The 26,068-nt window shown below is 48.9% G+C and overlaps 1 protein-coding gene across 1 annotated transcript in view; it reads left to right on the forward strand.

The window, feature by feature from the left end:
- The window catches only part of AK7 (adenylate kinase 7), a 274,267-nt gene extending 251,378 nt beyond the window's left edge, over window positions 1-22,889 (forward strand). Inside the window, exon 18 of the mRNA XM_085628033.1 lies at window positions 22,766-22,889. Within this exon, the coding sequence (XP_085484159.1) occupies window positions 22,766-22,804 (39 nt within the window). The 3' untranslated portion in view covers window positions 22,805-22,889. The remainder of the gene's footprint in view (window positions 1-22,765) is intronic.
- The last annotated feature ends 3,179 nt before the right edge of the window (window positions 22,890-26,068 follow it).

Genomic DNA, 26,068 nt, shown 5'->3' on the forward strand with positions numbered 1-26,068 from the left:
GCAGCATAATGTCTGAGGTGAGAAGCGAGGAAAGCCTCACAGAGAAAAACCAAATGGCGCCGCAAAGAAGCCAGAGCAAGTAAAAGAGGTTTTACCTAAAAAAACAGCTAATACACCCATAGCAGACATATGAGAGTGTTCAGGAGCAATTCCGGTGCATGAAACTCTCTATTTCAATACCCAAAGAGAGTTCTGAGTCGCGAAAATAACCGCGATGCGGAGCCCTGGGGCTAGGCGGCCTACTTGTTTGGCGCCGCGCACGCTCCCCCCGGTGCTGGTCAGATCTAAAGTAGGCTGGTAAAGCATTCCTGTGCTTACAGATGAATATGGGAAAGGCAATCCCACCCATTCACATCATGTTAAATTTCAGTATTGGCAAAAGCCAGTAGTTTAGTGGGATAATATTCAGCCAATTTATTTTTCAAAAACTGCTGTGATAGACAACTAGTGGAATTCCTTCAAGAGGGAGGAAGCCAGTATAAATGGAGAAACACCGTTCTGCAGTCCTGTCACCACATTCTAAATGAAAGTAAGAAGAGACCCCTTAGCATCATGTCTATCCGAGAGCTGACTATGATGGTGCTGGCTGACAGCCAGGCCTGGCTAGGAGTTTTCCTCCAGATCTTTATGTGAAAATGGAAAAGACTTGTGGGATCAGAGAGAGTGGACTACCAAATAATAATTCTAAATTTCTAGAGATGATAGGAAAGCTTCAAGATGACTGAGCAAAAAGTCTCCTGACTATATATGGCCTTTGTCACCGACCAGAATAATCTATTTCTTACCAGGATTCAATTTCAGTCAATCTGCCTATCCACAGATGATCCTAGATTGTTGTCTATTTGAAGAACCTTCTTGGTATGATCTATATACATGTAGAATAACGGGCTAGAAAACGTGATGAGTCTGGCTAGCGTTTGAACATTGGAATTAGCAGGTTGGAGAAAAGTGCAGGGTCCTGGTAAATGCTACATGTTTGTTTATTCTTACAGAAATAATATTGAGGCAGGCGTATTCTCTGGATTCAATTTGTTAGAAAGGATTCAAAATATTTATATACAGTACCCTGAATGCCAGTCATTCAGGCTCTCTAGCAGAAAAGAATGCTTAGCAGACTCAAACGCAGCTGAAGTATTAAGTACAATCAGAGTGCTATCACCACTGCTTTCAATAGACTGGAGTAGACCGTCAATAATAGGTACCAGGACCACCTTTATGCTTCTATCAGGTGGTATGCCTCTGTGATTTTTTTAGACAAGATATTTATTGCGAGACCTCTTAGACTGCAAGATTGGTGTGAGAGCTTGAAGAAGAGAGGCGGTTGGTTAGTTGATTAGGGTAGACCTCAATGTGCTATATATCAACTCACGTTCTTAAAAAACTGAAACTTAGATCCAGATTCAAAAATAGAAATGTAAAACTGCTGTTGGATTCAACCTGAACGTACTTTACACTTTTTTCTAATTCACCAAACAGGTATGCTTAGAGAGCCATGCCTGGCATAGGTTTTTAGGTGTTCCACTGCACCTATCAGGAGCCTGTGTTTAGACTGTTTTCACAGTACAGATTTGTACATAATGTTCAGTTCCGCATAGTGTGGGCAGCTGAATATTGAAAGTCATATTTTTTACTTTTTCCCATGGAGAAACATGTTTCCCTGTAAAGAAGGCCCTTACTCTACAACTGCACCATTTCTGGAGGTGATCCGTTCCCCTTCCCAGCTTGAGAGGCAAATTATTCAGACCATGTCCTGGATGGTAAGCGGCCGGAAATCAGTTTGTGAATGCCCACAAATGTACGTGCTTGTAGACATTCACAAATTTACAAGGCAAACCATGTCTTGTTCCTCCCACTCCTTCCTTGGGATTTACTACTGTATATTGCACCTGTCAGGAATCATTTTGTGACTTCCTGACAGGTGTGCATTAAGGCATTTTCGTCCTTTAACGTTTACATCCCCAATCTTCCCATAATCCTGCTGTTTTCCTTTTTCTTTTGAGACCATTGCGCAGTTTAGCAGTCAACTTGGGGACAGCTATATGGCTGATCTTTGAGGGATCATCGCAGTATATGGGTCATGGGGAGACTCAAATTCCAAGATGTATAGAGTGTGGATCATGTTAGCCAATAATAAAGTGTTAATTGATGACCGGCTTTTAGTAGTCCTATGTGTGAAAAAATGCTTGCAATATACTATCATCTTTGACACTAGGACGACCTATACATCATTGCAAAAGGATTGTGATCGTTAAAATAATGGAGCTTCTTCTTCAGACTTGTCTTGAAAAGGCACTGGTTGTAACATAAAAATTAGCTCATGCCAGTGATGGTCAGCTCGTTTTCCTTCAGATTTTAAGGTCTCCGTGGCCTCCTAAACCATGGCATTGGTGTGGGTCTCCTTACTAATGTTCTGGATTTGAATGCTAACATCGTATTCATCCCTTTTTAGAATCAGGTCATGTATGTTTGCTTAAGATGGTAAATGTACAGTCCTGTGTTATGGATACTGCCACAGAACATTTAGAATCAGCAACATTCAGTTTAGCAGATACTCTAGAAGATTCATAACTTGCAGCTGCAGATTTCTACTCTCTTCTGTACCCCAGGAGAACAGGATTCTAAAGTGATCTAACCACCATGTGAAGACTGGATAAAGCTGTGATAATGCCTCGTGGGGCCAAAATCATATCCAAAGTGTGGCCCACCTCATGTGTAATTGGTCCACATCTAACATCTCCCAATGATTAATCAGGTTTTGGTGGTGGAGCCATCAAACCAGAGATTGAAATCCCACGCCTCAATCAGCTGATTGGAGCGTAGAAGGAGTAGGGCCATCAGTTTTGCAAACACACTCATAAACTTTGCAGTTGAGCACCAAGAATTTAAGGAGAAATGAAGATTATGAATAGTAGTTTCATACTTGCTCTGTAAAGATTATGTCTATACTTCCTTCTCCTTTTCTGGTCTGATGGTCTTGTCTCATTATTTTCTACCCATCTGAGAAGGCTGTACCTACATATGGCCATCTTTCACAAAGCCAGGTTTCAGCTAGAAAAATCACAGCAAGCTTCTTATCTAAAATCTGATTATCACTTTCTCTGTACGTATTGTTATAGACCAGACATTAATTTTCATCTCCCATAGCTGTCTTCCTCAACCGTATGTAAAGCGTTCTGATACCCACTTGGGTCATGTTCACGCTATACAAAACTTTAAATAAATAAAATAAATAAATTCAACAAATCTATTTTCTTCATATTAATATACTCCTACCGTTGGAAGCACAAACAAACCGTGTATTTTGACATTATGCTCTTTACTGAATTTCAGGCTAGATATACATGCCATAGCATTCAGTGGTGGTGGAACATTTTTTTTCTGAGTGGGAGTACTGTCATTAAAGCTACTTCACCCAAGACATAAGGATAGTAAATAATCCAAGTGTGATTCAAAGAATAAGTGTATTAAATGAACCAGAAGAGTGGTAGGGGAGTAGTATGTGCCCAGTGGTGCATTTTGGAGGACACTGACCTGCAGGTATGGCTAAAACATGATGTGATATGGTGCTGCCATTTGTAAAGAGCACATTTTCCATTACTACTACATTTGCATTAACCATGCAGTTTTGCTTCTATATGGCACAAATCAAATCAAAATCAAATCAGGTGTTTAGGCGGGGGTTTTGCAGGTTCCAGTCCATCAGGGAGGGGGTCTGTCGAAGAGCCAGGTTTTGAGGTTTCTTGCGAAGATGGGGAGCAATGTTATCTGTCTGAGGTGGAGCAAAAGGTCGTTCCAGGCTCTGGCCGCGCAGAAGGAGCGGTCTCCCGATCTGGTCTTTCTGGTGCGGGGAACCATGGCGTAGGAGAGCTGGGCTGATCGTAGGGTCCTTTGGGGTGTGTGGAATTTGAGTCAGCTATTCAGGTATGCTGGTCCGGTGTTGTGGAGGGCCTTGTGAGCGTGGGTTAGCATCTTGAAGGTGACTCTTGCTTCGATGGGAGCCAGTGGAGTGTGCGCAGGTGCTGGGAGATGTGGCAGTGTCTTGGCAGGTTGAGGACCAGTCTTGCAGCGGCGTTTTGGATGTTCTGTAGCTTGCGGGTGAGGTTTTTGTTTAACACGGCATAGAGTGTGTTGCCGCAGTCGAACCTGCTGGTGACCAGGGCGTGAGTGACGGTCTTTCTGTGTTCGAGGGGGATCCATTTGAAGGTCTTACGTAGGAGACGGAGGGTGTGGAAGCAGGAGGACGAGACGGAGTTGATCTGGCAGTCCATTTCGAGCTCTGAGTCCAGGATGATTCCCGGGTTGCGTGCGTGGTCCACGGGGGTGGGCGGGCTTCCCAGGGCGGGGGGCCACCAGGTGTCGTTCCAGGCGTCTGAGTTTGGACCCATGATGAGTACTTCCGTTTTGTTGGTGTTTAGTTGTAGGCAGCTGTTTTTCATCCATTTGGCGACGGCTTCCATGCCTTCTCGAAAGTTGTGTCTGGCAGTGTTGGGTTCGTTGGATAGGGAGAGGACGAGTTGGGTGTCGTCTGCGTATGACACAATGTTGAGTCCGTAGGTTCTAACGATGGGGGCGAGCGGAGCCATGTAGACGTTGAAGAGCGTAGGGCTGAGGGAGGACCCCTGGGGGACTCCGCAGGTGGTAGGTGTAGGGTCCAAGAGGAAAGGGGGGGTCTGACCCGCTGCGTTCTGCCGGAGAGGAAGGAGTGGATCCAGTGGAGGGCCTTGTCTTGGATTCCTGCATCGTTTCTCCTTTGTCCAGTAAGGTACGGATGTCGTCTGTTGCGGCGAGGAGAGCGGTTTCCGTACTGTGATTTTTTTCTGAAGCCGGATTGGGAGCAGTCGAGGATGTTGTGCTCTTCGATGAATGTGGCGAGTTGGCTGTTGATGGCTTTCTCGATTACTTTCGCTGGGAACGGGAGCAAGGAGATGGGTCTGTAGTTTCTGAGGTCGGTGGGGTCTGCCGAGGGTTTCTTCAGGAGGGGGTTGATCTCAGCGTGTTTTCAGTCGTCAGGGAACGAGACAGTTGCCAAGGAGCGGTTGATGGTGTGGCAGAGCATGGGTGCGATGGTGTCGGCGGCTCTGTTGAAAATTTGGTGGGGGCAGGGGTCCGTGGGGGCCCCGGAGTGGATTGACTTCATCGTCTTCAGTGTATCTTCGGTGGTGAGGGCTGTCCAGTTGTCGATCGCTGGCTTCAGAGTGTCGGGGGTGGTTGGTGAGGGTTCAGTGTGTTGGTTGTCTTCGTCGAAGTTTTCGTAGATACTCTTGATTTTGTGGTAGAAAAAGGTGCTGAGTTTGTCGCAGAGGTCTTGTGAGGAAGGGATGTCGGTGGACTCACTGGTGGGTTGGGTGAACTCCTTGATGATGTTGAAGAGATCTTTGCTGTTGTGTGCATGAGTGGAGATTCTGTCTTCAATCGCTTTTTTCCTCGTTTTTCTGATGAGTTGGTGGTGGGCGTTCGTGGCGGCTCTGAAGTTTTTGTGGGCTTCTGTGGATTTAGTGTTCCTCCAGGCCTTTTCGAGGCGGCGGCATGTGCGCCTGGACTCTCGAAGTTCGGTGGTGAACCATCTAGCTTTCGTGGCGTGGGTGTTGTTGTTTTTCTTGAGGGGGGCTATGGTGTTGGCGCTGTCGGAGATCCATCTGTGCATGGTTCGGGCTGCGGTGTTGGCATCGTCGCTTTCCGCGATGGTTGGGGTGGAGTTGCTGAGTGATGAGGTTAGCTGGTCGTCGGTGATTCTGGCCCAGTTTCTTCATGGGAGCAGGTGCTGGTGTCTGTGGGTGGTGGGTGTTCTGAAGGTGAAGTGGACGCATCGATGGTCAGTCCATGGGAGTTCGGGGGTGTGGCTGAAGGTGATGGAGTTTCCTTTTGTGAAAAGGGGGTCGAGGGTGGGTCCTGCTGAGTGCGGGGGTTCGGTCACGATCTGGCGCAGTCCAATGTTGTGGAGGTTGTCCAGGAGGGATGTTGTGCTGGGGTCCAGTTGGTTGTCGAGGTGGAAGTTGAGTCCTCCCAGTAGGGTGTAGTTGGTGGACGCAATGGCATGCAGCGAGATGATGTCCGTGATGGAGTTGGCGAAAAGTCTGCGGGGTCCAGGGGGTCGTTAGATGAGGGTTCCTCGGAGGGTGGAGGTAGGGAAGGTGTTCCATCAGGTCTGTGGGCTCGTCGGGGAGTGTGCTCAGGCAGAGGGTGGATTTGTGGACGATGGCGATTCCTCCTCCCGGGCGGGTGGGGCGGTCCTTTCTGGAGATCTTGTATCCTTGGGGAATGGCAATGGCGATGTACGGTCCCGAGATGGTGTTGGTCCAGGTTTCGGTAAAGAATGTTATGTCCGGGGTAGTGCTGTCAAGGAGGTCCCAGATTTCAGTTTTGTGTTTGTGGAGGGATTGTACGTTGAGGAGGATGCATTGCAGGGTCGGTTGTGTTCTTGCGGGCGGATTGCGCTGGGTCAGTGGTCTTGGCGGTGCTGCAGGTGTGCCGGCAGCGGTGACAGCTGAAGGGTCCGTGTGTGTCGGCTGGTGATGCTAGCATGCAGTTGTTGTTGCGGCCTGGGTTGAGAGCGTGGAGTGCCGCTGGGTCGTAGTGTTGGCGGTGCAGAGATCCAGGGTTCCTGGTGCTGGTCGCAGTCGGGTCGTGGGCGGGCGCAGACGAGCTTGCCTTTGGCAACCTGGCGGTGCGGCCGCCATTAAGTAGTGGTCGGGGAGGGCTGGACAGCTGGGAGGCAGGGAGGGGAGCTGGATTGGGCCGGTCGCACTGGTCGTGCTGGGGGGGAGGGGCCGCAGGGGCAGGGGCAGCAGTGGCGGGGAAAAATGGGCTGAAAAAGGCAAAAGTAAAAAGGCAAAAAGAGAGAGAAAAGTGCAAATAAGGCAGCAAAAGTGCAAGAAAGAGTGGAGGAAAGACGTAGAGGACCCAGGAGAGTGAAAGGGGGAGATTGAGATGAGGGTAAAAAACGGGTGAAAAGCGGAGAAATTACACAGAAGGAGAGTGGAGGGTGGAGCTTGAAATGAGGAGAAAACAACAGAAAAAGTGCAAGAAAGAGTGGAGGGAAGACACAGAGGACACAGGAGAGTGAAAGGGGGAGATTGAGATGAGGGTAAAAAACGAGTGAAATACGGAAGAAAGACACAGAAGGAGAGTGAAGGGGGGAGCTTGAAATGAGGGGAAAACGACAGAAAATGGAGGAAAGACCCAGAAGGAGAGTGGAGACAGAGGTCCACTGGACCACCAGGGATGAGGCGCAGGTGAAACCTGCGGGTGGAGGAGGGCCTCAAACACCAACACTCGAGAATGCAGGGGCTTGGGAGAAAGCCTCACTTAATGGTGAAGCTGCGAGGGAGGATGAGCAATTTCACTGACAATGAGTCAGTGGTCTTGCTCGCCTGTCCCCGCAGCGACCGTCATTAAGTAGGGGTCGGGGAGGGCTGCACAGCTGGGAGGCGGGGAGGGGAGCTGGATTGGGCCGGTCGCCCTGGTCGTGCTGGGGGGTGGGGCCGCGGGGGGCAGCAGCAGCGGGGAAAAACGGTCTGAAAAGGCAAAAGGAAAAAGGCAAAAAGTGAGAGAAAAGTGCAAATAAGGCAGCAAAAGTGCAAGAAAGAGCGGAGGAAAGACACAGAGGACACAGGAGAGTGAAAGGGGGAGATTGAGATGAGGGTAAAAAACGAGTGAAAAACGGAGAAATGACACAGAAGGAAAGTGAGGGGGGAGCTTGACATGAGGGGAAAATAACAGAAAAAGTGCAAGAAAGAGTGGAGGGAAGACACAGAGGACACAGGAGAGTGAAAGGGGGAGATTGAAATGAGGGTAAAAAACGAGTGAAATACGGAGGAAAGACACAGAAGGAGAGTGAAGGGGGGAGCTTGAAATGAGGGGGAAACGACAGAAAATGGAGGAAAGACCCAGAAGGAGAGTGAAGGGGGGAGATAGAAGTGAGGGAAAAAACGAGTGAAAAGGAGAGAAAAAGCGGAGCAAGAAAAAAACAACGTGCCACATTTGTACTTTACCTGCTGCTGATATATTTTGAAACATTTGTAAAATATATGTCATTTTTAAATGTTTTAATTTTGTTGTGTGCTAAGAAACATTTGACATCCTACCACCTCTTTTTTCATGCTCCCTGTACCTCAGCAAGAATGTCACTTTTGTTTACATTACAAATGTCTCCTGCCATGCATTGCTTCTGGTCATCACATCTCAGAGCTTCTCCAATCCCAGCCACCAAACTAAAATGTTAAAGAGCCACTATGTATCAGGACGTTTACTTAGATTTGTAGGTCACGGTAATAGCCTGTGCCAGCATTGACACTTTATACTTATTTAGAACAATTCTCTTTTTTTTCTAAATACGAACAAACACAGGTGAGGGCAGCCTGTGTTTTGTCAAACATCGTCTGTTGGAGTAGTATTGGCTTGGGACTGGCCGCTTACTCTTTGGCAATAATCCAGCGGCCCCAACGTTTCACCGTTCCAACATTGCACACAGCGCCGAGATGTAGGAATCCCGAAGAAAAATGCAATGGCTGTCTGTTAGACCTGTCAGCCCTTTGGGTGGTCCCTCCTCATCATTATTTATTTTGTCCCACTTTTGCCTCAAACCCTGTTAGTATTTTTCCTTTTTGGGAACCACCAGACTTTTTAGTGTTGATGCAGGGTCAGGGAGCCATTTTCCCTACCCCTGGAACTTCTGTCTGAGGGCCTGAAACACAAAATGGTGGCCACCCATTGTCACCTGTGACATCACTGGAACCTACTAGTACCTTCCAGAACATTCTAGAACCCTGTGACAGTGTGAGGCAGGTTTAGAATGTTGGGAAGCCAGCTCAGAGTTGGCAGTTGGAGTAGGCAGTTGGCACCTGACTGGTGAAGGGAGAGCAGCACAACACTGAAGGAGGAAGGAGTGAGGCAGCAGGGGTGGAAACTTGTGCCTGGAGTGGGGTCCAGAAACCCACCCTTGATACTACTCCCTACTGACTGAGCCCAGCCTGGAGCCCTGTGTGGGATAAAGTCAAGAAGAACCAACTCAAGGACCTGAACAGCCGGAACAGGCCTTGGAAGTAAAGAACAGCAAGTTCCTGACCTGTCTATTGGTATCTTCCTGGAGTCCGACGCCGAGAAGCCTAGAGACCTGGGGCCGGAGGTGAAGAAGCGGCGCTGACTGGAAAGCAGACGTCGTACCCGGAGCCGCCAGAGGTCGAGAGAGGGCGCCGACGGAGGTCGTGGAGACACCAGAGGTCGAGGAGGAAGTCACCTGAGGTCGAGTGTGCGGCGTCGACGGGGGAGTGAAGTCCGCCCTCCGGAGTCGCCGGAGTCGCCGGAGACCGAGGTGAATCGCACCGGAGGTCGGGAGTGGAGATCGCACTCCGGAGTCGCCGGAACCTGAGGAAAGGAGCACCGGAGGTCGGGAGTGGAGATCGCACTCCGGAGTCGCCGGAACCTGAGGAAAGGAGCACAGGAGGTCAGGAGTGGAGATCGCACTCCGGAGTCGCCGGAACCTGAAGGGAAGAGCACCGGAGGTCAGGAGTGGAGGTCGCACTCCGGAGACACCCGGAAGTAGGGAGATCGTGTCCCTGTGACGCCGGAGACCGACATCGAATCGAGGCTGCCCAGCGACATCGAGCCGAGGCCGCCCGCCGACATCGATCCGGAACCACCTCACGGCGTCGACAGGAACTGACATCGAGCCGAGGCCGTCCGCCGACATCGATCCGGAACCGCCTCACGGCATCGACAAGAACTGACATCGAGCCGAGGCCGGCTAGCGACATCGAACCGGAACCGCCTCACGGCGTCGACACGACTCCGGCGGAGTCGGAAGTTCATAAAGAGGGCAGTAAGTAGAATAGAGGGCGCCTAAGGCCCTGTGGAGCCCTAAGAGACCATCCTAGGGGCTAGAGAGGTGTTAGGACCAGCCTGGGAGTGCCAGGGGTGGACTGAGACTGATACAGTGACCTGTGTGAGGGGTTGTGTAGTTTGGGAGAGCCAGATTCCTAGATTACCCTTGATCTACCTCAGTTTTTAGCCTCAGCCTTATCCAAGCTAGGTGAGACACCCTCAGGCCATCCACATAACCACAAGCTGTGATTGGGCCAAATCAACCCATAGTACCTCACAAATGTGACCTGATTTGAAAGTGTACTGATGGCTTATATTTATTGAGAGTATTGTATTCTTTGTATTTATCCTATTTATTGTCTCACAGTATTTATTCCCTCGCAGTATTTATTTGCCTATGTATTTTATGCACATCTATTTATTCATTGATTATTTATGATCTGAGTTTATTTATTTGACCTACCCTTTTTACAGAAGAAGCTTTGTGTACTGTAAGTGTGTTAATATTTATTTAACCTGCAACTAAGAGAAAACAAGATAAACACAGATATATTTTCATAAATTTTTACGGTGTAGAGTCGTTTTTGGAACGGATGAACGCATGGTTATTGTGAGGGTGTGACGTACGCTTAACACGGTGCCTGACCCCCGACCGCTCGAGCCAAGCTACCCCTTGTGCTGGGAAAAACCGGGTGACTGCTAACCCGGTTGCCCGGGGTTTTCTAACATAATTGGTGTTCAGCGGTGGGATTGAGCTGTGCTTGCGTCCACTCGACAATAACTGTGGGTAGTCCATAGGCCTACACCGGGAGTTTTCTCAAAGCGGACTTCCTAATTCTGAGTTTTGTTTTTTCCAAATTTACTCTGGTGGTGGGAGGAGGTATTACAAAAGGTACCCCCCTACATAGCTTCTGTAAACACCTGTCTTCTATTCTGAGTGGGCAAAATGGAGTTTGTGTTGGAAGATTTGGAAACTTACACTGTGGCCCAACTCAGAGAGTTTTGTCAGCGAGAGGGGGTGTATTGTCCCCCAGGTGCCAAGAAGGCTGAACTCCAGACCAGCTTGAGGGCTTGGGGGGAGGCACAACGGGAAAGTAAGGCTGAGCAGGAGGACAGGGATGGAGAGCCTGATAGCGAGGGGGCTGGGTTGTACCAACCTGAGGTGGGGAACCTGTTAGCGGGGCCCAGAACACTTTCCAAGAAGGGCAGCACTGTCTCTAGCGGTGGCTTATCTGAAGCAGAGTTAACTGACCGGAGGGAGAAAAGACAGCTCACATGGAAGTTGGCGGAGCTGGAGAAAGAGAAGGAGGGACAGAGGATGGCTCACGAGTTGAGGCTGAGGGAAATAGATCTCTAGATCCTACAAGTCGGGGCACACACTGTTCCTAATGGTGGCAGCAAAGACAAAGAAATCACCAGGGAACCCAAACCCTATCTGCCAAAAGACATAGTAGCTAGCTATAGTGCAGGGGATGATATTGCCAAGTGGCTAGCGGCCTATGAGGTCTCTAAGGGCCCATGGGGTGCCAGAGAAGTACTGGGGAGGGGGATTGTACAAATACATGCCTCCAGCTGGTAGGGATGCATTATTGGCCCTAGAGCAGGATGAGCAGACCCACTACACCACCATGAAAGTGGCGCTCGTAAGAAAGTTTGGACTAACACCCGAGAAGTACAGACAGAAGTTCCGGGGTAGCCACAAACTGGGCACACAGAATTGGGTGGATTTCCTGGACTATGCAAAGAAGGCATTAGAGGGTTGGATTCATGGCAGTGAGGTGAGGGACTACGAGGGGTTGTTTGATTTAATGTTGAAGGAACACCTGCTCGAAAAATGTTTCCCTGAACTGCGTCAACACCTGGTGGATAGCAAGCTGACCAATCCCCGGAAGCTTGCTGAGGAGGCGGACATTTGGGCTAGTACCTGGGTGTCCACAAGGGGGACTGGAGGGGATACTCAAAAGGCCGGACAGGGCGCCCCCCAGAAGAAAGAGGGAGGGGAAAAGAAAAAGGAGTTCTCTAAAGGCCCCCAAAATAACTTCCAAGGAAAGGGAACAGGATTCACCCCTAGGGCTAACCCACCCAGAAACCCTAATCCTGGCCAGAGTCAGCAGCCAAGGGTTGTCCATTGCTTCGAGTGCGGTGGCGTCGGACACTATAAGGGAGATGCGAAGTGCCCGAAAAGACCACCCCCTCCCATTGGAGGAAAGGCCTCCGGAGTAGCTAGTGTAGTGCTCGGGGAGGAGATGCCCTTAACTAAGGGAAGGGAGTGGGCGGGTGTCACTTTAGTGTCCCTGGGAGAACGGGAGATGGTTCCTAAGATCCAGGTGCCCGCAAATACCACAAAGTATGGGCAGTGGGTCACCATCAACGGCCAAAGAGGGGAGGCTCTGAGAGACACAGGAGCCAGTATGACTATGGTACGTAGCCAACTGGTGTCTCCAGAGCAGGTAATTCCCGATGTACTCCACCCAGCCGCGATGGCTGACGGCAGAACCGGCCACTATCCGGTGGCTGAGGTTCCCTTTGAATGGGAGGGGGTTGCAGGTTCACTTCGAGTTGCCGTAAGCCCTGCCGTGCCGGTCGATTGTCTACTGGGGAATGACATGGAGCACAATGCTTGGAAGGAGGTGGAATACCGGACTCATGCTGAGATGCTGGGTACACCTGACTGGGCCTGTGTTAGCACAGGGTCCGCGACTACCCGGAGAGGGAGTTTGTTTCGACTGGAGCCTGGAACAAAGGCACAGCCGGCTGCCGACCAAGGGAAGAACCGAGGACAGGAGGAGCCTGCCTCGGCATCCGCGCCCCGTGTGACGGATAGGCCACCGGAGGTGGTGGACCAGGAGTCCGCGGTGGGGGATGTTACCAAACTGGAGGACCTACCCATCCCGGCTGAGTGGCACGTGGAGGGAGGGCCGACCAGGGAGGAATTCTGCAAGGGCCAGAGGGAGTGTCCTACCCTTGAGGGACTAAGGCGACAGGCCGAAGCCCAGGCAGCAGGGAACGTTGAGGGGAACTACAACCTTTACTGGGAGGATGGCCTCCTCTACAGTGAACCCAAGGCACCCCTACATGGATCATCACAAGCCTTAGTAGTCCCTCAACGTTACCGAGCCTTCCTACTGGAATTGGCTCACGAGATCCCCTTGGCAGGACACCTGGGGCAAGACAAGGCCTTCGCCCGTCTTTTCCCACACTTTTATTGGCCTCAAATGAAAGTGTCGTCCGACACCTACTGCCGGACATGTGTGTCTTGCCAAGCCAGTGGGAAAACAGGGGTGAAGCTGAAAGCTCCCCTGGAACCACTTCCTGTCGTTAGCACCCCCTTTGAAAGGGTGGGCATCGACATTGTGGGTCCATTAGATCCGCCTACTACAGCTGGTCACAGGTTTATCCTGGTTCTGGTGGATCATGCCACACGGTACCCAGAGGCTATACCTCTAAGGACCATTACAGCACCTGTTGTGGCTAGGGCCCTGATGGGAATCTTTACCCGAGTGGGTTTTCCCAAGGAAGTTGTGTCCGACAGGGGGACCAACTTCATGTCAGCATACATGCGGGCCATGTGGAAGGAGTGTGGAGTGACCTACCGGTTCACAACTCCTTACCACCCCCAGACCAATGGTCTGGTGGAGAGGTTTAACAAAACCTTGAAAGGCATGATTAGAAGTCTGCCTGAAAGCCTGCGGAGGAAATGGGACGTCCTCCTACCCTGTCTATTGTTTTCCTACAGGGAAGTGCCACAGAAGGGAGTGGGCTTCAGCCCCTTCGAGCTTTTGTATGGGCACCCTGTGCGTGGACCTCTCAGCCTGGTGAGAGACGGATGGGAAAGAACTCCCAGAAAGCTTCCCCAGGACGTGGTGAGCTACATGCTGGCCTTCCGAAGCCAAATGGCTAAGTTGTGGAAGCAAGCTTCTGACAACTTGGAGGCCAGCCAAGCAGTAATGAAGGCGTGGTATGACCACAACGCTGACCCGGTGGAATTGGAGCCTGGCCAGAAGGTGTGGGTGATCGAACCAGGAGAGCTTAGCGCCTTCCAGGATCGCTGGTCAGGACCCTTTGAGGTATTGGAGAAGAAGGGTAAGGCTACCTACTTGGTGGATCTTAAGACCCCTCGTCAGCCCCTACGGGTGCTGCATGCCAACCGCCTCAAACCCCACCACGAGAGGCCTGAAGTCATTTTGATGATGGTGACTGACGGAGCAGAGGACGTGGAAAGCGAGCCTCTCCCCGATTTGTTTGCGTCTCAAGAGAAGGATGGGTCGGTGGAGGGAGTGATTCTCTCCCCATCTCTAACTCCTGAACAGCAGGAGGACTGCCGCCAGGTCCTGGGACAGTACTCTTCGTTGTTCTCCCTTGTTCCGGGTAGGACTCACCTGTGCGTCCATGATGTGGACACAGGAGACAGCCCACCTGTGAAGTCCAAGATCTACCGGATGTCAGACAAGGTGAAGGCCAGCATTCACAGTGAAGTCATTAAGATGCTGGAGCTAGGAGTGATCGAACCTTCCAGCAGCCCCTGGTCCAGTCCGGTGGTGCTAGTACCAAAAGCCGCACCACCGGGTGCCCAACCGGAACTGAGGTTCTGTGTGGACTACCGGGGACTGAACTCAGTAACCAAGACTGATGCTCATCCGATCCCAAGGGCGGATGAATTGATTGACCGGCTGGGAGCTGCCCAATATCTAAGTACCTTTGACCTTACTTCTGGGTACTGGCAGATCTCTCTGACTGACGGAGCTAGGGAAAGGTCAGCCTTCTCCTCGCCCAAAGGCCACTGCCAGTTCTGTGTGATGCCCTTTGGGCTCAAGAACGCACCTGCCACGTTTCAGCGTCTGGTGAACCAGATCCTCACTGGAATGGAGAGTTTCTCTGCTGCTTATCTGGATGACATAGCCGTCTTCAGTAACAGCTGGGAGGATCACTTGCGTCACCTGCAAGCTGTTCTCCAGGCCCTGAGATAAGCTGGATTGACGATCAAGGCCAGCAAATGCCAGATCGGGCAGGGGTCGGTAGTTTACCTTGGACACTTGGTGGGTAGGGGAGCGGTGCAACCCCTCCAGGCGAAGATCGAGGCCATCATGGCCTGGGAACCCCCCAAGACTCAGACTGAGGTCCGAGCTTTTCTGGGCCTCACCGGATATTACCGCCGCTTCGTGAAGGGATACGGTACCATTGTGGCCCCCCTCACGGAGCTTACGTCCAAGAAACAACCTCGACGGGTAGTCTGGACGGAGGCTTGTCAGCAGGCCTTTGTAAAACTGAAGCAAGCCATGTGCGAGGCCCCGGTCCTACGGGCCCCAGACTTTTCCAAGGAGTTCATTGTCCAGACGGATGCATCGGAACATGGCATTGGGGCAGTGTTATCGCAACTCAATGAAGAGGGTCTGGATCAACCCGTGGTCTTCCTATCCCGGAGACTACTTCCCAGGGAACAGAAGTGGAGTGCAATAGAGCGTGAAGCCTTTGCCGTGGTATGGGCTCTGAAGAAGCTGCGGCCATACCTGTTCGGCACGCACTTCCTAGTTCAGACCGACCACAGACCCCTTCGTTGGCTGATGCAGATGAAGGGGGAGAATCCCAAGTTGCTAAGGTGGTCTATCTCCCTACAGGGAATGGACTTTCAGGTGGAACATCGGCCTGGAGTGGACCACGCCAATGCAGACGGTCTCTCAAGGTATTTCCGCCTTAGTGATGAGAACTCCCAAGGGGTTGGGTAGCTCTCCCCACTTTCAGCTGGGGGGGACGCATGCTAGACCTGTCAGCCCTTTGGGTGGTCCCTCCTCATCATTATTTATTTTGTCCCACTTTTGCCTCAAACCCTGTTAGTATTTTTCCTTTTTGGGAACCACCAGACTTTTTAGTGTTGATGCAGGGTCAGGGAGCCATTTTCCCTACCCCTGGAACTTCTGTCTGAGGGCCTGAAACACAAAATGGTGGCCACCCATTGTCACCTGTGACATCACTGGAACCTACTAGTACCTTCCAGAACATTCTAGAACCCTGTGACAGTGTGAGGCAGGTTTAGAATGTTGGGAAGCCAGCTCAGAGTTGGCAGTTGGAGTAGGCAGTTGGCACCTGACTGGTGAAGGGAGAGCAGCACAACACTGAAGGAGGAAGGAGTGAGGCAGCAGGGGTGGAAACTTGTGCCTGGAGTGGGGTCCAGAAACCCACCCTTGATACTAGTCCCTACTGACTGAGCCCAGCCTGGAGCCCTGTGTGGGATAAAGTCAAGAAGATCAACTCAAGGACCTGAACAGCCGGAACAGGCCTTGGAAGTAAAGAACAGCAAGTTCCTGACCTGTCTATTGGTATCTTCCTGGAGTCCGACGCCGAGAAGCCTAGAGACCTGGGGCCGGAGGTGAAGAAGCGGCGCTGACTGGAAAGCAGACGTCGTACCCGGAGCCGCCAGAGGTCGAGAGAGGGCGCCGACGGAGGTCGTGGAGACACCAGAGGTCGAGGAGGAAGTCACCTGAGGTCGAGTGTGCGGCGTCGACGGGGGAGTGAAGTCCGCCCTCCGGAGTCGCCGGAGACCGAGGTGAATCGCACCGGAGGTCGGGAGTGGAGATCGCACTCCGGAGTCGCCGGAACCTGAGGAAAGGAGCACCGGAGGTCGGGAGTGGAGATCGCACTCCAGAGTCGCCGGAACCTGAGGAAAGGAGCACCGGAGGTCGGGAGTGGAGATCGCACTCCGGAGTCGCCGGAACCTGAAGGGAAGAGCACCGGAGGTCGGGAGTGGAGGTCGCACTCCGGAGACACCCGGAAGTAGGGAGATCGTGTCCCTGTGACGCCGGAGACCGACATCGAATCGAGGCTGCCCAGCGACATCGAGCCGAGGCCGCCCGCCGACATCGATCCGGAACCACCTCACGGCGTCGACAGGAACTGACATCGAGCCGAGGCCGTCCGCCGACTTCGATCCGGAACCGCCTCACGGCGTCGACAAGAACTGACATCGAGCCGAGGCCGGCTAGCGACATCGAACCGGAACCGCCTCACGGCGTCGACACGACTCCGGCGGAGTCGGAAGTTCATAAAGAGGGCAGTAAGTGGAATAGAGGGCGCCTAAGGCCCTGTGGAGCCCTAAGAGACCATCCTAGGGGCTAGAGAGGTGTTAGGACCAGCCTGGGAGTGCCAGGGGTGGACTGAGACTGATACAGTGCCCTGTGTGAGGGGTTGTGTAGTTTGGGAGAGCCAGATTCCTAGATTACCCTTGATCTACTTCAGTTTTTAGCCTCAGCCTTATCCAAGCTAGGTGAGACACCCTCAGGCCATCCACATAACCACAAGCTGTGATTGGGCCAAATCAACCCATAGTACCTCACAAATGTGACCTGATTTGAAAGTGTACTGATGGCTTATATTTATTGAGAGTATTGTATTCTTTGTATTTATCCTATTTATTGTCTCACAGTATTTATTCCCTCGCAGTATTTATTTGCCTATGTATTTTATGCACATCTATTTATTCATTGATTATTTATGATCTGAGTTTATTTATTTGACCTACCCTTTTTACAGAAGAAGCTTTGTGTACTGTAAGTGTGTTATTATTTATTTAACCTGCAACTAAGAGAAAACAAGATAAACACAGATATATTTTCATAAATTTTTACGGTGTAGAGTCGTTTTTGGAACGGATGAACGCATGGTTATTGTGAGGGTGTGACGTACGCTTAACACGGTGCCTGACCCCCGACCGCTCGAGCCAAGCTACCCCTTGTGCTGGGAAAAACCGGGTGACTGCTAACCCGGTTGCCCGGGGTTTTCTAACACTGTCCATAGAGCAGAAGGTAGAATTTAAATGCCTATGTATGGCCCACGGATTTTTCTATCAACGTTAAAATCTGAACTGATAAATCTGCAGAAAAGCAGAGTCTTTGCCACGCCACATGAGCAAAAAACACAATGTGATCTTTTTATTCCACATGTAAAGAAAGAACGCTATTTTTATCTGGCACCTAAGTGTACAACATCCTCCCTTCTCGAGCTGAGGGAGATGGATCATTACTTGAGCTTTTGTCACTCCCTGAAAAAGTTCATTTTCTCTGTAGCTGTTTTTTTGGATGTCCTCTATTACCTCTTGTTGATTTTCTGTGAAACCTTTTAGGCAATCTTGCAATCTAAAAGTAAAATAAATAAAATAGATGTAACATAGTAAAATGTGGCTATGACATTACTGCTGACCTTCTCATAAGAACCAACCCTTCCGATAACCATTGGGTGTAATGACCACCAGATGCAATAATATACCTAGCCGTTACACAAAATGATTAAATGTTTTTGCATGTGGTGTTAGCGGAAACCTTTACATTTTTCAAAAATGACATGCATGATATACTTTTCGAGAGGGCTTTCCGCTATCCAATATTCCCATCCCAAGATGAAGTAGAGCGTTTTCCTGTGAAGTCAGTTTCTCTTTGAATCACATGTAAGAGAGGCAACCAGGAGAGGAAGATGTGTTGCCAAGCATTCGTTCGCTTATTTTTCCTCACGTTATTTGTTCACTTGCTACTATTCTTATCCCTGAGTTTTGCTTATAACAATTGATTGTTCCTCTGGATTTTTACTAATAGTTTTTTTGCTTGATTCTTGTTTCATTCCTTCCCTTTCTCCTTTCCCGAGCTCTTGCAAACTCTCCCTTAGGTGCTGACATGAGAATTTAAAAATCTCTGTTCTTTTGCTAGCATTGGCTTCTGACCATAAATCATGTGATCCAGGACACAGCACTTCAAATTCCTGGCTCTTTAATTCTGGGTGATGACAGCCCGACTGACAGCAGCACACAAGGTGTCAGCGCCTCATCTCCCAGTCTTACTTGCCTGGTGCCTTCTTATGTCTTCCAGCTGCTAATACCTACATAGGTCCACAGGCATTTAGCCAACGCTCTGACTCGGGCTAACGGGCCGTGTCCTGCAGTTGGAGGGGCATACTCCTACCTCATCTGCATCCAAGTAGGTTTCTTCCTGGGGTGGGGTCTGAGGTTTTCTCACTGCCCCACACTTGTGTACTCCATGGTGGGCTGCATCCCTGGGTTGAGGTTTCTCTTGTATACAACCTTGCGTTCACTAATGAGGGGCGCCATGGGTACCACTCCAGAACTGATACTGTATGAAGATGCTTTTCACGTCACATAAACTTGTTTCTTTGCAGCAGGAGTGGGAGACACCATCAGTACCACAGCAGGGAGCTAGTCTCTCCTGGAGGTGTTGCCTGATGTTTGCAGAATTATGTGCAGTGCTCGACGGAGAGTGACATACATTTCGATACTCAAATGGGAGGCCCACCAGTCATGCTCTTTCTACACCCAATTCTATTTCAATACATGCTTGTTTCCTACTTCTCTGTTTACCAGATGTTTCCTACATATTGTACCAATTGTGCTAATTTTAGATTTACTTGACAGCAGCTGTCTGCATGATCTATTGTTATACATTCTTTAAAATATACAGAGAGGTCTTTGGCTTTGCCCACTGAAGTATTATCCGTCACACCGCCCCCTTTTGGTTGTTTGATGTATCATTCTGCTTCCTATGGAATGCTCGTATTGTATTGCATGAGGGAATATTTTACATCTCAAAGGTATGCCAAATCATCACACTTTAAATTTTTCCTTTCCTAGACACGTTATGTAGAGAAAACATTAGTTTTTTTTAAAGTTTTTTTTTTTACTGCAGCACACTTTTTACATGTTTTAGTCAGGACTCAAAATGGCAAGCAAGACCTATTGGCTTTGCCAATGCTTGTTCCAAAATGGCATGACTGTTCTGCTTTCTTTTTGATAAAATGTCGGTCCTCGTGTGCTTATCATTGAGCAATGACACATCTATATGTTTCACTGAGTGCTAGCCCTCCTTAGATCCCTGCTCTAGAAAAGTGATGAGGTTTGTAGCCTTCTTTGTCCTGTGTTTTACAGCAGGCTATGGTTTTGCATGAAGAGTGTTGGTTCATGAGAAGCACTGCAGCTACACGACAGATAAAAGTACATACTAAACGGAATGTGAAAGTGGGGATATATTTCTAAACACATCGTCTACACGTCTTCGCATTGGGAAGCAACCTGCTTGGGTTAGTATCTCTTCAGGCTTATGCTGGAGACATGCGATGACCATGAAGTCGGGCACGTCGGGATAGTTCCGAGTTTTCCATTAGATACCTAGTGCTCTGAGGTCTGGTCCTCTGGCTCCTTTGATGGGATGTCCCAGTAATGACTGGTTTTGAACACCCTAACGAAGAGAGCATTGACCAGGGCCGGGCCAGCAGTAGCGGGCACCCGGCGTTTCCCCGGTGCGCCAGAGGGGTGGGGGCCGTTTTTGTCAGTAAAATCGGCCCCGGTAACAAAAGCGGGAGCGGTGCTGCTTAGTAGTACCCCGATCTCCCTCCCCCTGCTCCCAGGGCCGGTCGAGCAGCAATCTGCCAGGGATGGTAGCTGGTCCCAGTCTGGCCCTGGCGCTGACACTGTGTGCTGTTGAAAGTTCCTCATACACCCTTCATGCCATAGTTGTTCCATTTATTTAGTGGGCATGGCATTATTTGCTTCAAGCTCACGCCATTAGCCTGTTGCATGTCAATGTGTGAAACCTCCATGTTACTATCACATTTCAAAGCTTTCTTTGTGCTTTGCTTTTTATCTCAGTTTCCGGGTCAAGGTCCAGGACTTGTTTGATAGTCTTGACTACTGTGAGTGATTTGCAACTGAGTGTCAATATGTATGCCAAAGTCTGTGTCAGCTGTCCTAGTTACAATCCTTTTTCTTTTTGTGTTGAAATTATTTCATTGAATTCACAAATGTCAATAAAAACAAAGCTGAGTACTAGCAGAGTGATACGATTGTCAAACGTATTCCATATGAATCCAGCAAATAGAGAATTTCCTCTCCTGGGCTTGTGCCATAATTAAAGTGTACACCGCTGTATGTTGTGAGAGCGCATGAAGATCATGGCTGTAACATGGGCCTATGCACCTTAGGTGCAGGTGAAGCCCGTAGCACGGAGGAGCTTGCCAATGGTACGTCCTAAAAAGGACCCACCTTTCAAATTATACATTTCGGCAGTAAAATTAAACAAGCTTTGGCATAGCCAATAGATTGGGATTGCATTCTCTGATAAGTGCCTGACCTTTGGGCTTCGTCAATACTTATTATTTATTTATTTTTACGTTCAACATATGCCACTCTGTAGTCATCTCAAAGTGCCACATGTTGCAAGAGGTATTACTGGCCATTAGATGAAAACTCCATAACATGTTTTCCGAACTGGGGGGCCTGATGTACAAAGACCCATTTGCAAACTGGGATCTGCTGTTTGCACAACTACTGGTCTGCAAATATGTTTGTAATTTGCGATACAGCATATGCACTAATAGATGGTATCACAAATTGTACATTTGCAGAGGGTTGTAAAGCAGCCTACCTATTCAATATTAATTAGGCCGGTCACAATTTGTGACTACCTATGTGTAGCTCTGAATGCAGCTATATTGGCTTATAAGGGACATCAGACCAGCCATCCCTTGAATATGCTCTCTCAAATTGGAAACGTGTTTTTTAAAGCTGCCCATGTATTTTAAAGGAACAGGTACTGCCTGGTAGAATCATAATGATTTCAGCAAGCCAACGATTGTGCCATCTTGAGGATACTAAAAGGAATATGCATCGTCGTGCAGAATGTTAAATACATTGTCATGACAACTGTACATTTCTCTCCCAAATGTAGTAATAGTGGACAATAGTACACGCGGAAAACATGAAGTCCCACTACACAAACCAATTCATGTTTTCATTTTGTTTCTCACCAACGTGTGTTTGACATGAATATATGCACTTTGTTTGCCCGTATCTTCGAGCTCAAGTGATAGCTTTCCACATGTGGTGAGAATACTTGGAGCAACAATCTATCGCTCTGTTCACAAAAATCAAAATAAGACGTCATTATAAAAAGGGTAATCAATTGATAAATAATAATGGCCATAGTTTCTACTCGACATTTCGTGAAGACCATTGACAATATTCACAAATGGATTCATCAGAAATTGAATTTGTTCAACTTCCAATATAAATATGTAACTATGGAGTATCAAGCCCTTTTCCCATTCACAAACGGGCGGATTCTCATAATCGGCCCGTTTGCGAACGGGAAAACGCCTTTGGGATGTATCATGCCAAAAGGGCATCGCAAATTAGAGAATCGCAAAATTTGCGATTCTCTAGTTTGCGATTGCAGTTAAGAAATCACAAATTGCGTTTCCTTAAATGCAATGTATGAAGCACAGGAAAAGTGTGATTTGGCCTTAAGGAATCGCAAGTTACCACCAACTTCAAGTTGGTGGTAATTTACGATTTCTTTGGAAAATGCACTTTTTTGCATTTTTCAAAGTGCCATGTGGCACACATACATGCCCTTAGGGCATGTATGTGTGCCACATGTGCACACATACATATTTCAGGGGTGCAACAGGGTGTCCTTTTGACACCCTGGCACCCTCGAAATTGCATTCTCATTTTGCGATTCTTTAATTGCGAATCGCAATGTGAGAATGTCTTCCCATTCATTCCTATGGGCCTCCTAGCCCATAGGAATGAATGGGAAGGTATTCCTTAATTGCGACTTGCAATTTGCTAATCGCAATTAAGGAATGCCAAGGAATCGCAAAATATTTGCGAATTTTTTATTACATCCCGTTTTGCGCTTCTCAAATAGCGATTCCCTAAAAATCACTATTTGAGAATCGCAATAACAGTATTTGATACATATGCCCCTATGTCTCTATGGCGCTCCCTAATAGTTGCATTTTCACTACATGAAACCTTAAGGTTGGGTACAAGGTATGCTGATGAAATAGATCCATCGGTTCACCCTATCCATACGTTTTTGAAGTTTATTTATAGAGGATATCTGCTGCATCTGCATTCTTGTTTTTAAATATATATTTTTTTTCTCTACAGGCAGAGTACCTCTTCATGAAGAACCCACAAATGGATTGAGCATTGTAAACTAAACGTATCAACAACTTCTATATTAGCTGCAGATTTAGATAATTATTTAATAAATAGTCTTAATATTTTAAAACGTTGTCCTTTCTTATTTACTGGTATTGGCGTTGTCTATGTGAATTTATGTGTAAATGTCTACTATGGCGCTCATGGGCAGTCAAAGCTCTTTTTTTTTTTTAATAGAAACCGAAATTCTATTTTTGCCAGACAGATGCCTCCACGTCATTTTTAAACAATATGTTTTTTTGCCTGGATAAATCATTTCATAGGACAACTGCAAAGTAGCCTGGCCTGTACCAGCAGATAATCACATAATTTCAGGCGTTAAAAATAGTGGCAGGTATTAGCACATACTCTGGAAAGCATTTGAGAGCCTAGCGAACTTTAACCAACATGTAAACAACCACTTGATCCATAATGCCAGTTGACCCACAATGTCTGTAAACGATTCTGACATATATTTGAATGCCACTACCCACATACCTGAAATACGTGTTTACCATCCTAAAAGGTAGCCCCTCCTGAGTACATATATCAGTCTCGGCAGTGGAGTAAAGAAGCGACTAAGGCCTTGATTTCGAGTACCTTCGGTTGTAACAACCCCTGCATACATGTCTGTTTGCACAGAAATTGCACTTAAATGTGGGTTTACTGCACCTCGTAATTACTGGGTGCGGTAAAGTTGGCACAGCTCGATACATTTTGGCAGGTCAAACCTGCTTAAATTTAAAGGGTAAAAAGGTCCAGTTAATACTGAGGTGTGCAAATTTTGGAGCAGAAAGCACCACAATCCACATGTTATTCCTACTAAATGGGGCTAAGATTGAAATAGGTGATCTTTATTGCACCTGTTAAATTCTGAACCCCAGTGTATTGAATTTGAATAGGTGCGATAAACAATACATCCCCCTGTAGCACTCGTAATCGAGCCCTTAGAGCAACTGATTTCAAGTGCAGACATTATGCCAAATTGTTCAACGGATTCCACAAAATGGTGGGAATAACACAGCTGGAGCCATGGATGTGTACATATTATATGATCTCCTTAGAAAGTAATTATATGAACCTGTTCCCCAATATAAAATCCATTCTGTCTCGACAGAGTTGTCATTAGAGAAGAACTGGAGAAAAGGATCAGAAGAAAGTAAGGTACATACTTCAATTAGCTTGCAGGCTGAGGTGATGGCTACCAGGATAAAAACCTTGGTCAACAGAACCTTAAGTAAAGCATCAATCAAGATGTCAAAAGTAGCATACTGCAGAACTTAGAAAAAAAGGTCTGATTTCAAGAAGGCGAAGCACCGCCAAGCTGAGCCAGATCAGACTCCTGAAGAAGACAAAAAGTCAATGTCTTCTCCTGGCTAAGATCCCTCAGAAAGAATGAAAATACCTGAATGCAGCTGTCAGAGGCCGGGTTCTGGGATACCGGGTTTACCCTCACCTGACCCGATAACCGCTGTTTCCCCCTTGCAGTCGTCGGACTCTGACACCGCGTGGACCACGTCACCCGACTCTCCCTCTTCCTGGCTCTGGCCCTTTAAGGAAGAGACTGACGACTCCTGCCCCCGCCCCTGGGGGTGGACCCACACCGCGTCATCGGAAGCAAAAAGCCCAACAACCAATGAAGGAGTCAGCGTTCGAGGGAAGGAGGAGGGAGCTGAGCGAGACGACGGACAGAGCCAAGAAGAATTGAATGATTCCCCGGCATCGCAGATCTCGGAGGAGCCCGCTGCAGAGGAGCCTGGAGGCCATCGTTCCCGTGAAGCGCCCCGCCACGGTCCCGAAGGAACGTGGCTTGAGCAGGTACGTCAGCGCTTGCTGGGTACCGGGAGGCACGTACGGCCAGGAACCGAGGGAGGAGTGGGGCTGCCAAGTCCTAATAACTGTGCACTCCCGTCTCCCTAACGCTCTCTAGGTGACGGAATCCCTCCCTACACGGTCCCGCGGCCTCATAGAGACGGGTGATATCTCCTCACACCCTTTCCCTCAGCAGCGCCACCGCAAAACGCCCTAATTGGTGCTTTTTCTTTGTTTGTTTTGGGTGCGCTACCCTGATGCATACCGCTGGCCACCCCTCAAACTGGATGAGGGAGACGAGACGACGCGCATCAAGGAGGGAGAAGACATCCCCTTGGAGGATGGCGTGGAGGACTCACCCTCATTATTGTTTCTTTGGTTCTCTCTGTACCAGTAAACTTACAAATTCCCCATTAAAACTATAAGCAACATCCTAAATCTGTGTCGCGGTATTCCTGCCCATTCCGACACATGGTTGAGAATGCGGGCACGTTGACCTCCCGTAAACGGCTCAAAACATGGAAAATCTCATACAGCACATTGTAGAGGGACAGAAGAAGCTCGAATGGGCAGTAGAACGGCAACTATCCACCGCACAGGCGGATAGGGACACCTTCAGGGATCTCATGAAGGCGCAATTAGAGACTCTTATTAAAGTTGTTGAAGAGCCCTCTGCAAACCCCACTGGCCAGAGACTACACCGGGGTATCCCCGCTCCGCCTACGGTGTCATTACAGAAATATACGGTAGGCGAGGACCCCAATGCTTTTCTCTTGAACTTCTAGAGGGCAGCCAGGGCATCCGGTTGGCCCATAGGGAAATGGCCTTTTTATTTGTCACCCCTCCTGACGGGCGAAGCGCAGGCAGCATACCAAGTCGCTAACGCTGGGGGTGTCAGGCCATATGAGGAGATCAAGGCTATAATACTAGATCATTTAGGTATGAACTCCGAAGCCTATAGACTTCTCTTTCGAAAGGAAAAAGGGGCCCCGGGCGATACGCTGAAAACTCTGTATTATAAACTCAAACTCGCGGCCGAAAAATGGCTAAAACCAACCGACCACTCCAAGGAAGAACTGATGAATGCCATTATCTTCGAACAGTTCTTGGAAGCCCTGCCCTTTAGTACCCAGCGATGGTTGCGACAGCACTCTAACCTAACAGTGGAACAAGCAGTAGACATGGCTACTTCCTATTCCCGAGCTCAGCCTCGGTCACCTTCATGGGAAAGGGAGAAACCCTTCAAAGGTCCACCTGCCCCGAGGAAGGTGCTTAGACCCATCAAAGAGCCAGACCGTGTCCACCTGGGTCGCTTCGAGCCGTCCTTAAACCGTGGACCCCAATGTTTTGAGTGCGGGGAATGGGGACACATCGCCCGTGCTTGCCCTCGGAAAAAGACGGAAGAACCTATGGATGTCAGTTATCTCCCTCGAAGTCTCGTGTATACTGCAGAGATGG

The sequence above is a fragment of the Triturus cristatus genome, chromosome 9, assembly GCF_964204655.1.
Source record: "Triturus cristatus chromosome 9, aTriCri1.1, whole genome shotgun sequence".
NCBI classification, from domain to species: domain Eukaryota; kingdom Metazoa; phylum Chordata; class Amphibia; order Caudata; family Salamandridae; genus Triturus; species Triturus cristatus.